The sequence below is a fragment of the Loxodonta africana genome, chromosome 16 (assembly GCF_030014295.1).
Source record: "Loxodonta africana isolate mLoxAfr1 chromosome 16, mLoxAfr1.hap2, whole genome shotgun sequence".
Classification (NCBI taxonomy): Eukaryota; Metazoa; Chordata; class Mammalia; order Proboscidea; family Elephantidae; genus Loxodonta; species Loxodonta africana.
Genome location: NC_087357.1, coordinates 32,474,256 through 32,487,575, shown reverse-complemented (window position 1 = coordinate 32,487,575; position 13,320 = coordinate 32,474,256). Strand labels below are relative to the sequence as shown.

At 46.6% G+C, this 13,320-nt stretch overlaps 1 protein-coding gene across 13 annotated transcripts in view; it reads right to left on the bottom strand.

The window, feature by feature from the left end:
- FBXW4 (F-box and WD repeat domain containing 4) overlaps positions 1 to 13,320 on the bottom strand; it is an 87,213-nt gene that overhangs the window by 3,800 nt on the left and 70,093 nt on the right. For 4 of the 13 annotated variants that reach the window (XR_010318075.1, XM_064269412.1, XM_064269417.1 and 1 more), the window contains exons 6-8: positions 13,238 to 13,303; positions 1,816 to 1,908; positions 1,162 to 1,252 (exon numbers count right to left, since the gene is read on the bottom strand). The exons of 1 other annotated variant lie outside the window; for it this stretch is intronic. Coding sequence is in view for 11 of the 12 variants with exons in the window: in XM_064269412.1 (XP_064125482.1) it covers positions 1,162 to 1,252; positions 1,816 to 1,908; positions 13,238 to 13,303 (250 nt within the window). In the remaining variant the exon portion in view is untranslated. Of the gene's footprint in view, positions 1 to 1,111; positions 1,253 to 1,815; positions 1,909 to 13,237; positions 13,304 to 13,320 lie in introns of all 13 variants that reach the window. 8 more of the 13 variants (XM_064269416.1, XM_064269420.1, XM_064269418.1 and 5 more) reach the window with 4 other exon arrangements.

The window sequence follows — 13,320 nt, the reverse complement described above, 5'->3', positions numbered from 1 at the left end:
AACTAGAAAACTCTGGCTCAACTGCTGTGGAGGAGGGAGAGATCAGCCCCGACAATAGCCCCAAACTTTGGGGGGGTGGGGGACAAAACAAGCTGTCTGTCTCCTCGTCCCCTCCTCCTGGGCTCCTTTTCTTACTGCAAGTGTGTTCTTGTAAAAACGATTAGATTGCAATTTGTATAACGTGGTGACCCCCAAATTCAGACATTTCACCCCTTTTCTCTGGAAAGAATGTTAAGAATGCTTCTCGGCCTCTCTCTGTGGGGGGCGGGAGGGGGTGCAGAGCCTTGGCTGTCGCACAACTTGTGTGGGAACAGGGCTACCGCTCAGAGACCCCTAGCCAAGACGGGAGCAGAGCTGGGTCTGTCACTATAGAGAGAGCCAGACAAAAAGTCCCTTCCCTTCCAGCTCCTGCAGACAAAGCCTGAGCCTTCAGGAGCTGCAGAGGGCTGGGGGGCCTCCACACACCAGCCTCCCCCAGTCTGACTCTGGCAATTCTCTCTCCACCCAGGGAAAGATAAAGACAGATGGGGCCGCCCCTGTGAGTCTGATGAATAAGACCCAGGCTGGGGAGGGGGCAGCTGAAGGAGACCTGTCTCCTTGGCCCTGGCTGTGTGCGGGCTTCTCCTGGAAGCCTGTGAGTACCTGAGCAGGAAAAAGTGAGCAGTGGGGCCATGCCCGAGGGATCCCTTGAAAAGGGAATCAGGCAAGGGGCTGCAGTTGCCCAGCCCAGACCACCTTGCTACCTAGGCAATCCTGAAGCTGGAGAGGAAAGGGAGGAGAGAGAGGAACTTCCTGACAGGGAGGCGTTTAAGTAAGACACCAGCACCACATCACTTTCTTTGTGGGGATAGCTGACTGGTGATAGAAGACCTGGATGTCCTCTGGGAGAGTCCGGCACACAGGGCAGTCCCTGGCCAGGTCCACCCCCTGTCTACCTCCAGTCCAAGCGCTGAAAAGCAGGGGAGCCCGGTGCCCTGCTTCACTCCAGTCGGCCCCCCTTCCTCCTCTCATCCAAGTACCACACCCACCATCCCGGCCTGGCCTGTCTGAGCCCACCCACCGGCCACATCCCATAGAAAGACCTGTACTGAGATACCTCAGGCCCACACACCTAAGAATGTTCCTGGCTCCCACACCGTTTTACAGCCATTTTTAACATACTGGCTTCCTGATGATGCTCCCTGAAGATCCTATGGGTGCTCCTTCCTGCATCTGTTTGGGTGCGAGGACACCCCATCTGTCATGTGCTACCCTGAAATGCAACAATGGCTTCTAAGGGAAGAAAGTGACAAACAGTTCATTTCCTACATCTCCTCTGCTCCCAGGGGACAGGTGGCCTGAAGGTATAAGCTTGGGCCCAACATGCTCACAAGAGAATAGGAGGGTCTTCTTTCCTTCCACTCCTCCCTCCCTGTCTTCCCTTCTTGACCAACAACCATTTATTGAGCATCTTCTGCATACAAGGCATTGTGATTGACAGACTCTGTGGGGAGACACTGTCCCTGCCCTCAGGAGTTTTCAATCCAGTGAGGGAGAGAAGTCTGAATCATGTATACAACTAAATACAAAGGTGGCTGGGTAGGTACCGCAGAGATATAAAGTTTTGTAAGAGGACAGATAAGAAAAGAGGACATTTCTGGCTGCGAGTGTTGAGCTGATTCTTCAGTGAGTGACTGTAACAGGAGGGGGCAGTGCAGGTAGAGGGAACAATGACAATAAGAGTACAGAGGGGAGGCAGCTGGGTGGACAGGAGACACCAGGTTGGTGGGATCTGACTTCCAGGCCATGGTGGGTTTTCAAGTCCACACTCCTCACCTGGCATTAATTCCTTGAGTGGCAGACAGCAGTAAGACCTTTGAGCAAGGAATGACTGTCCTAGTCCAGCCTCCTGATTTCAGGTAAGGAAACCTATAGCCCAAAAAGGAAGTGTGACTTTCTTAAAGTTCTACAGCAAGAAAGGGTTTGCACTTCTAGAAAACGAGTCTGGTAGCAGCATTCAGGGCTGACAGGAACAGAGGGAAAGAAGTTGGAGGTCCCGCTCCCTTTGTTTGCTTAGGCAAGATGAGACTGCCGTATGTGTTATGTGATGGCAGATTAACTACCACCGCAGCTGCAGCTCACATATTGGGTCCATACCGTGTGTCTGTGGATCTATAAGGTAAGAAGTTTTCTTGACCCTGTTTTACAGATGAGAAAACTAAGACTCAGTTGTCACACACCTAGTACACATTAAAGTCAGATCTCTATGCTCCATATGGTCTTACTGGTGGCACTCCCCACCTTCACAGACAATACAATCACTCAACATCGTCTGTCCAGTCATACAATCTGACTTTCTCCCAAGACACAGGACCACTTTCAAGCCCTTGCCTATTCTTCACAGGCCTTCCCACCTTCCAAATGCCCAGAAGTAGCCCTCTGGTGGAGAGGGTGAGGGAATCAAGGGGGCAGATAGGTCCCAGCTGTAACCAACGAAGTGGCAAAGGTAGAGCCGAGGGAAAGCCAATGGAAGCTTCGCTTGCCTCAGCCCCATCAGGTGAGAGGAAAGGGCCCTTGCCAAGCACGCAGCCCTCACATGCATATGTGTGTGTGTGTGTGTGCGTGTGCACACACCCCCAGCAACCGCCCACGCACACGTGTTCAGACACAATGGCTCAAAGGCCAGGCGGCCAGGCAGCCCACTTTGTACTGCTAACAAGGGGACCGTAATTACAGGAAGGGGCAGCCGGGCAGATAAAAGGATACAAAATTTCAACATCTGTTGCCATAAAGGGATAAGGAGAAGTGAAACGCAAAGTATCAGTTTGGTGTCAGCAGGCAGAGAGCCAATTTCAAAGAGTTCAGGGGACAGAGGGGACAAGAAAGAGGAAAGGGGGGAGAAAGAAAAAGAAAGAAATTACAGGGTTTCTTAAAGAGGTAAAGAAAAAAGAAAACGAAAAAAGCTGCCAGTAATACTTTCAAAGGAGAAGGCAGGTACTTTAAAGAGGGGCAATTCCCGTAATCACTCTGACTGAGGGCCAGGCCCCCTGTGCAGGGTGGGGGTGGAGAGACGAGGATAGAGACAAAGCCACACCTGGGGCGCCATGGGCACTAAGAGTGCCCTCAGAGCAGCCCGTCGGGGCTCAGGACAAGCTTCTCCTCCAGACGGTCCAGAGGGGCTCCTCCCAGGTGTCCCTTGCCATTCCCCATACCATCAAATGTTCTAATATTCATCCCATGCTCAGTCCAGCTCAGGGAGCGCTATACCAGGCACTGGGGCTTGATAAGGTGGTCCTTATGAGTGCTCTGATACCCATAAGTTTCACCACCTGCAGCCACAAGGATCAGGGAGCGCTTCATGGCGGAGGTGCTCTTTAGGCTGAAAAGTGGTCAGGGTTTCATCAGGCAGAGATGGGGTATTCCAGATATTGGAGTCAGCCTCAGCAAAGGCTCAGAGGGGAAAAATATAGCGCATCTGTATGAGTGGATGAGAAGTCTGTTCTGCCCCTGCATTGCTGAGAAATGGGAGTGATAAGGGTTTGGGGATGAATTAGAGGAGTAGTGGGAAGCTGGGGATGACCCTGGCCTGCAGGGGAAGGGGAGATGAGGGTTATATGCAGGGCATGCATATGGTCACACATACAGGGCAGCACAGTCCCCTGCATACACCCCTCAATGTCCAGGTCACCAAAGCCTACCCCAGCCTCCTTCCCTGCCCCACAGTGTCTAGGCTGGCTTAGCACTGTGGCTGGACCTGCTGTGACACCTTCACCATCCTTGTGCCCACCCACCCACAGTCACAGGGGAGCCCAGCTGTGCCCTGCTCTCAGGGCACTAATGCTAGATCCAGCTCAAATGCTCCTTGGTGGAAAAGGCAAAACCCACAGCAAGAGCAAAGCCAAGGTGGTGGGGTGTGTGATGTCAGGCCAGGCAGGTCCACTTTGGGCTTTCCAGCAGCCAGCAGGTGTGCCACACAGTCAAACACTTGGAACCTTCCTTGGGACCTGGCCAAGGACCCTGCTCGGATGCAGACAGGGAGTACAAGATGGCCTTGATTCCTCCAGACCTCAGACTCAGGAACGGGGTGGCTCTGGCACAGTTCCTTGGGGCCTGATGGGACAACAGGGCCTAGCAGGGACATTTGAGGGGTGGGTAGGGCCTGTCAAGATGGAGATGCAGGAGTTCGTGGTACTATACCCTTGGGGGCAGGGGGTTGGGCCTGGAGACCATCTACTTTAGAAGCTCTGGCACCTCCAGGTTCGGTGAAGGACTGCCGTCTTTCTCCCCACTTGGCTTAGGTTAGAAATCCTCTGTCCTTGGGCCCAGCATCCAAGCCCAGGACCCCCAGCTCTAGGAGAAAGCAAGGCAGGAAGGGAGAAATGGCAGTATGCCGGGGGCGGTACCCTGACCATATGCTCCAGCCAGTACCTCCTCCCTCCCACAGCCAGCCCAGCCCATAGAACAGAGAGGCCCAAGGGATGGAACTGAGGGGCTGAGGGAGCATGGTGACCTTGATAGGGGTCCCCAGGCATTCTGAGAAATAGCCCAGGCTGCCTGAGGGTGGGTACCTGAGATACACAGATAGACATAGGGAGGGTGCCACCACTGGAAGTGCTGGTGTCCAGGGCAGGGGAGGCTTCCACCTCTGAGGTGTGTCTCAGCTCCCCCCAACATCCTGAGGACAGCTCCTGGAGAGGCGATGCTTAGACCCAAACTACCCCTCCAGTCCTCCCCCCGACCCTGTAGCACACACATAAAAGAGAAAATCCAGGGGCTCCTCAAGTTTCAGCTGTGACAGGTTAAAAGCAAAGAATCCGCCCCGCATCGCACACCGCCCAGCCGCTAAGTCCTGCCGGCGATGTTGTTCCACCTTTCAGATTGACCTGTCAGTCAGGCTTTGGTGTTATTGAAAGATCAAACTCTGTCCTGCCTGTTCATTACCTTAATCCTATTTTCTACATGGCTTTATTATCTGCTTGGGCTTCTCTGGGAAAGACAGCTACAGACAGTCGTCCTGTCCACCCGCTTCCTCCCTGCAAAAGTGGATGTCTCCACCAGGGCATCTTTTCCTCAATCCCTGCACCCACTCTGTCCTCCAGGCTCCCCTGGGGACAGGACAGATCTTGAAACAAGGCCCTGGCTCCTCAGAGTGGTGAGGTGGGGAGTTTGGGGGACTCTTCCCCTAGAGAAAAGACAATGTCTAGTGGCTTCTGGGCAGCCTGCCACAAGCAACAAAGCGCACAGGTGGCCAGAGGAGGCTGTGTGCCTGCATTGCAGCTGCTTCTCATATGGCTCTCCTGAGAATCGAGGCCCTGGACGTCTAGTCCCCATTTATCACTTGGGTGCTTTCTGGGTTCAGTAACACCCAATGTGTGGGGTTAGCAAGGTCTAGGGATTTTAAAAAAAAAAAAAAACCAAACCCATTGCTGTCGAGTCGATTCTGACTCATAGCCACTCTACAGGAATGAGTCAAACTGCCCCATAGGGTTTCCAAGGAACTGCTGGTGGATTTGAACTGCTGACCTTTTGATTAGCAGCCTGAACTCTCAACCATTTTGCCACCAGGGCTCCAGGGATTTCAAAAGAGAATATCATTCAAAGAGTTGGTGGTTTAGAGCTCCATCTGTGCCCAGGAGCACCCTCACCAAGATAAGTACAGGTAGAAGAGGCCACTCAAAGACTACTCAACCTTTGAGATACAGCTGGACCATTGTGGGACACCCAGAACACCCCTCTCCCCTGGCTTGTCTGACAACCTGGGCCCAGGCTGGTGATGGTGCCAAGCCACAAATGATTTTCAGCAGAAATGTCCATCTCCATGAACCATACCTTTACTGTCAAGAGCCTTCTCTGTGCCACAAGGTCAGCAGGTCCTCCTCCCCACCCACTGGTCACAAGGGCCACAGATTTTTTGAGGATTAAAAGGCTGAGCCTCCACAAACTCCAAGGTACTTGTGTGGAAGATGATTGTGGGTGGGGAGGAAGAGAGGGAAGGAGGAAACAGCTTCTATCGGTTGAATGCCCCTGAGGTGCTAGGCACAGTGAAGGGCACTTTCTCCAAAAATTTTTTCTTTTTTCCCCCTATACTAGTTCTGTTAAAAAAAAAAAAAAAATTTTTTTTTTTTTTTAGTTCTGTTAGGGAGGGATAATTAATTCCTATTTTACAAATGTGGAAGCTGAGGCTCAGAAAGGCCCCAGGGCACAGAGCTAATAAGTGGCAGAGCCAATTCTGGAACCCAGGTCTGTCCAATCACACAACCTGTGCTCACTCCATGGTTCTTCATAGCCTCCCAGTCACACACTCCCTGGTATGCTTTTTCTGACAACGAGGGTGGGACTCCTCTTGCCTTCACCCCATTCAGAAGAAAGAAAGGCCAGTGGCAGGAGGTTTGCCAGGGTGGACTCATGGAAACGACTTTCATAGACTGCAGCAACTCTAACATCCCACAGCTATACAACAAAGGAGCCCTCAGGAGTTTTAGCTATGCTGGCAACAGTGTGATTCGACCACTGGCTACATTAACAAAAGTAGAATATATAGAATAAGGGAGGTGATAACATCTGCCACTCATCAGATCACACCTTGACTATTCAGCACTCATTTGTGAATACCTCATTTCAAGACAGATGAAAACCACATTAATTTAGAGAAAATTTCAGGTGAGAATAGTCCTGAAACTACTACAGTGTGAGGCCAACACTGTAGGTCACCCATACAGCCATTCCTCACCTTCTTTCTTGCAGACCGAACCCTGATTCTGTCCCCCGTGTGTATGGTGGGGTGGGAGGCTTGGTTCTTCCCCAGGTCTAGGAGGTCAATCTTGACTGGTTATTCCATTCCCCTTGCCAGGGTTTGGTTTAGAGTGAGCACGGAACATGATTTTAGCCCAGTAGATGTGAGGCGAAGTCTGATTAGGGGGTCCTAGAAAAGGCTTCCTCATCTTAAAAAAGGACCCCAGGGTGTTAAAACGCTAGCAAGCGGCTATCTAAGATGCATCAATTAGTCTCAACCCACCTGGAGCAAAGGAGAATGAAGAACGCCAAAGACACAAGGTAATTATGAGCCCAAGAGACAGAAAAGGCCACATAAACCAGAGGCTACATCAGCCTGAGACCAGAAGAACTAGATGGTACCTGGCTATAGCCAATGACTACCCTGACAGGGAACACAACAGAGAACCCCTGAAAGAGCAGGAGAGCAATGGGATGCAGACCTCAAATTCTCATAAAAAGACCAGACTTAATGGTCTGACTAGGGCTAGAAGGACCCCAGAGGTCATGGTCCCCAGACCTTCTGTTATCCCAAGACAGGAACCATTCCCAAAGCCAACTCTTCAGACAGGAATTGGATTGGACTATGGGATAGAAAATGATACTGGTGAAGAGTGAGCTTCTTGGATAAGTAGACACATAAGACTATGTGGACAGCTCCTGTCTGGAGAAGAGATGAGATGGCAGAGGGGGTCAGAAGCTGGCCAAATGGACACGAAAATAGAGAGTGGAGGGAAGGAGTGTGCTGTCTTATTAGAGGGAGAGCAACTAGGAGTATATAGCAAGGTTTTTGTATGGTTTTGTATGAGAGACTGGCTTGGTTTGTAAGCTTTCACTTAAAGCACAATAAAAATTAAAAAAGAAAAAAAAAAAAAAAAGGACCTCAGACAGGGACATGTCCTCTTCCTTCTTTGAGAGTTGCCTTATGAGTTAGCGGAACTGCTATGAACAAGCCTGAGGGCAAGGGCAAAAGCTACCTTGAGTACAAGCTGAGGAAACTATATGGGCCCTCATGCTCTCATTGAACTACCCATCAACCCTGGAACCACCAACCTCCCGATTTTTGAACTCCTTGTCATTTAAGATAATAACAATAACTTTATTTCTTGAGCCACTTGGAATTAGGTCTTCATTACTTACAGCCAAAAGCACCCTAACTGATCTACTATGTTTATGAAGAACAAAAGAAGGACCAATGACTTTGGCCTGGAAAGAAGAACCTGGAGAAGAAGGAGCAAAGTTTTCAGATATGTAAATTCCTATCCTTCAGAGCAGAGGTTCAACTTGCTTCTTGTCCAGGATCACAGCTCCAGAAACCCTCAATAAAAAACAGGCATTCTAACTCTCAGACCCATCCAAAGATAAAATGAGTTGTTCTGGGAAGCAGCAAGTTTCCTGTCCCTGTGGTTAGATGGCCATCAGAAGATAATTTTGTAGAAAAAAACTACGTTTAATTAAAACATCTCATGTGTTATAAAAGAAATCTTTGGGAAGCACTGACTATAGAATGGATTTTTCAGAAAAGAAGACATGGTCAACAATTTTCTAGGGAGATGGAGAGAAAAGAAGACAAACAAAGCTAGGGCAACTGAAGTAAGAGGCAGATAAGAAAAACACATCTTCGCTACCACTGTGTTTTGTGGCATTTAAAAGACAGAATGTCAGGGCCTAGGGCTAGTGAAGAGTTCTTAGACATGACACCAAAAGCAGGGCCGATAAAAAAAAAGTTGATAATTTGAATTTCATCAAAATTAAAAACTTTTGCTCTGCAGAAGACCCTATTAGAAAGGTAAAAGGACAAGTTACAGACTGAGAGAAAATATTTGCAAACCATATATCTGACAAAAGACTTGTATCTAGAATATACAAAGAACTCTCAAATGCAACAGTAAAAAACAAACAATCCAATTAGAAATAGGCAAAAGACATGAATAAACATTTAACCAAAGAGGATATACAGATGGCAGATAAGCACGTGAAATGATATTCAACATTTTTAGCCATTAAGAAAATGCAAATTAAAACCACAATGAGATATTACATTACACACAACTAAAATAAAAAATAGTGACAACACTAAATGGTGGTGAAGATGCAGAAAAACTGGATCACTTATACATGTAAAATGTAAAGGTATCCAGGAAAATAGTAGCTTCTTTAAAAAACTAAACACATACTTACCAGATGACCTAGCAATTATACTCCTGGGTATTTATCCTAGAGAAATGAAAACATATGTCCACACAAAAACCTGTACAGAAGTATTCTGTAGCTTTATTTGCAATAGTCAAAAAATTGAAAACGACCCAAATGTCCTTCAATGGGTGAGTGATTAAATAAGCTGTGGTATATCCATTCTATGGATTACTAATTAATAATAAAAAACAAAGAACCACTCCTAGGTATATACTCAAAAAACTTGAAAACAGAGACTCAAAAAGAGACTTGTACACCAATGTTCACTGCAGCACAATAGCCAAAAGGTGGAAATAACCTAAATGCCCATCAACAGATGAACTGATAAAATGTGGTACATACATACAATGGAATACTACTCAGCCAGTAGGAGAAATGTAGTCTTGATACATGCTACTGTATGGATGGAGCTTGAAGACATTATGCTGAGCAAAATAAGCCAATCATGAAAGGACAAGTATTGTATGATCTCATTTACATAACAAGACAAGAAAAGGCAAATGTATAGAGTTTATTAGTTTATTAGTGGTTAGCAGGGGAGGAGGCAACGGGGAAAGGGGAGTTAACGGTGATGGAAAAATCTCACTGATTAAGGGTAGGGTTGCAAAGCAATTACTGTAATTACTGTCAATAAGTTGTACACCTGTAAAAAGTTGAATTGGCAAAAGTTGTGTGATAGATATATTTACAACAATGACAAAAAAAAAAAAAAAAGAGAGCAGCCTCTGAGGCTGCTTGTGTATAACCAAACACCTCAAAGGATTTGGTTCCTTGGTTTGGAGGTTTAGGCTTGTGGTTTCATGGGACATCCCAGCTAATTGGCCTAATAAAGTGTTTAATGCTTCTGTTCTACCTCCTAGTTTGTTGCATAGTGCCTGGGGTCTTAAAAGGTTGAAAACTGTCATCCAAGGCACAACAGTTGCTCTCTATTCACCTGGAGTAACAAAGGAAGGAAAGTCAGGAATTAGGAGGCCATGGAATGTGTGGCTAATTGCTTCATGAGCAACTGCCTCCTTTGCCATGAGACCAGAAAAACTAGATGGTGCCTGGCTACCATTACTGAACATTTTGCTCAAAGATTTCATAGAAGAAACCTGATCAAAAGGAGGAAAACGCAGAACAGAATTTCAAATTCTCATGAAGTCATGGAGAGTGGATGAACCCCTGAAAACACTGCCCTGAGATAATCTATAAATCGTATATCAAAAATATCCCCTGGAGTAATCTTAAAACCAAACAATAGTTTAGCTTAACTGGTAAAAAATGTTTGCCTCAACCATCATGCTCTTTTAAGAACTACCTATATGTGATCAAACTGACAACAGCAACTTGGAAGATTAGTAGGACCTTAAGCGACAATAAGTGTATGTTAATGAAGGAAGAACAACTCAGAAAAAGAGGGTAAGAATGGTTCCACGGCTCAAAGCAGTGTAATCAAACTAGATTGTATGCGCGGAAGCTGTTGAACTGGTGTATGTTTTACTGTGTATATCCTCAATGACAACAAAATAAATAAAATTTAGAAAAAAAAAGAAAAAAGAACCATTGTTACACTCGACTTCAGTGAATCTCAAAGGAATCATGCTGAGTTTTAAGAAAAGCCAATATCAAAGGGTTACATACTGTATGATTTCATTTATATACATTCTTGAGATGGTAAAATTATAGAGATGGAGAACAGATTAGTGGTTGCCAGGAATTAGAAGTGAGAAGGGAGGGAAGCGGGAGGGGCAGGGGGATGACTATAATGGGGTAGCATGAGAGAGCTTCGTACTGATGGAATGAACAGTTCTGTATCTTGACTGTGGTAGCAGTTACACAAATCTACACATGTGATAAAATTGCATAGAACTAGACACACACACACAAATGAGTACATATAAAACTGGTGAAATCTGAATAAACTTTGTGGGATGTACCAATGCCAATTTCCTGGCTTTGATATTATACTATAGTTATGTAAAATGTTAAGGAACCCTGGTGGCGAAAAGTGGTTAAGTGCTAGACTGCTAATTGAAAAGCTGACAGTTTGAACCCACCCAGTGGCTCTGCAGGAGAAAGACCTGGCATTCTGCTTCCATAAGGATTATGGCCAAGAAAACCCTATAGAGCATTTCTACTGTCACATGGGTTCGTTATGAGTTGAAATCGACTCGACAGCACCTAACAACAACAATGTGAGATGTTACATGGGTACCTCTCTGTCCCATTTTTGTCATTTCCTGTGAATCTGTAATTATTTCAAAATAAAAAGCTGGAAAATAAAGAAAATGTGGATAATCAGATGGGAATGTGTCAAGTCTGCCAAGGCAGAGAATTGTGAATTAAACTTGGATGTATTTTAATTGTTCTCTATAATTCTTTTTATATATCTGTAGGCCATTGTTATGGGGTGAATTGTGTCCTGCCAAAATGTGTGTCATCTGAGTTGGGCCATGATTCCCAGTACTGTGTGGTTGTCCGCTATTTTGTGATCTGCTGTGATTATCCTATTTTTGTAAATCCTAACCTCTATGATGTTAATGAGGCAGGATTAGAGGCAGTTATGTTGATGAGGGGAGCCCTGGTGGCACAATAGTTAAGAGCTCAGGCTGCTAACCAAAAGGTTGGCAGTTTGAATCCACCAGCCGCTCCCCAGAAACGCTATGGGGCAGTTCTACTCTGTCCCATAGAGTCACTATGAGTAGGAATCGACTTGATAGCAATAGATTTTTTATTTTTGGATGTTAATGAGGCAGGAGTCAATCTACAGGATTAGGTTGTACCTTCAGTCAATCTCTTTTGAGATATAAAAGAGAGAAGCAAGCAGAGAGTCAGAGGGACCTCCTACCACCAAGAATGAAGAACCAGGAGATGAGTACATCCTTTGGACCCAGGGTCCCTGTGCTAAGAAGCTCCCATAGACTAGGGGAAGACTGATGACCAGGACCTCCCCTAAAGCTGACAGAGAGAGAAAGCCTTATCGTGGAGCCGGTGCCCTGAATTTGGACTTCTGGCCTCCTAAGCGGTGAGAGAATAAATTTCTCTTTGTTAAAGCCACCCACTTGTGATATTTCTGTTATAGCAGCACTAGATAACTAAGACAGAATTTGTTACCAGCACAGTGGGGTGCTGCTCCAACCAAAAAAAAAAAAAAAAACCAAACCCACTGCCATCGAGTAGATTTCAACTCACAGCAACCCTATCACAGATACCTAAAATGTGGAAGTAGTTTTGAAACTGTGACTGAGTAGAGGCTGGAAGAGTTTTAAAGTGCCTAATAGTAAAAGCCTAGATTGCCTTGAAGAGACTGTTGATGGAATTATGACTATTCCAAGACAATTTGGTGAGGGCTCAGAAGGAAGTAAGGGGAGTTGTAACACTGGAGACTGCACAAATGGCAAGAAGCAGCAGAGAAATGGTAGCAGCAGAACCAAGAGATCAGCACAAGATGGTGCAGGATCCAACCCGTGGAGCAAGAGAGCCAAGTGCCTTTGCACAGGAGGCTTCCTGGTGGAGAGGGGTGCCTCCAGGCACTTATCGGTGAAGCTAGGCTTGCCAACCCATGGAACAAGAGAGCTGAATGCCTTCTGCCTGAGGTTTCCTGGTGGAATGGGGTGCCCCCAGGTAGAGCTAAAGCGCTTTGGAACACTTGCCCAATCAGGGCAGACATCAGACCAAGGGGCCTGGAAGCAAAAGCTGAAGAGACAAGGAATACAGGAAGCAGACTACCTCAGTATCAACGGGTAGGGCCATGACCTTCTGGTGTGAAAAGTAAAGCTATGGCCTCTGGGGTTTCAAAGGGTGGGGCCACAGCCTCCTAGGTTTCAAAGAGTCAGATCTTCACCAACTCAGTTCTTGAGTTTGTTAAACTTTGTTAAAGCCATCCACTTGTGATATTTCTGTTATAGCAGCGCTAGATAACTAAGACAGCCATCTTCAAATTTTCTTTATTTAAAAAAAAAAAAAATCCATGCGGCTAGATAGGATTTTACCTAGGCACACAGGCACTCCTCAAAGAAAAAGTATCATAAATCCAAATTGTTGTTATTATAATAAATTCCACATGAAACTATTTACCTATTATAAATTACTTCAGTGGTCTCCTCAAGCTGCCCCAAATGATCCCATATGAGAAGGCACAGCTAAGGCTGTGGTGGGCTTCAGAGCAAGGGTCCTTCCCAGCCCCTCCAGGACCACTCAAGCCAGCTAACTGAAGCAGGGGCTGGCTCAGCCAGCACTTTTTTTTGCCTTCCTGGCTGCTCCAGCCCCACCCCCATTGGAAGTTGTTGTGGGCTCAGGAATCTCTTACCTGTTAAGGTCCCAGATTCTTAGGGGTGAGAAGTGCCCACAACAAGCCGTCCCTGTCACAAAAGAGCTGCCAAACAAAAGGAG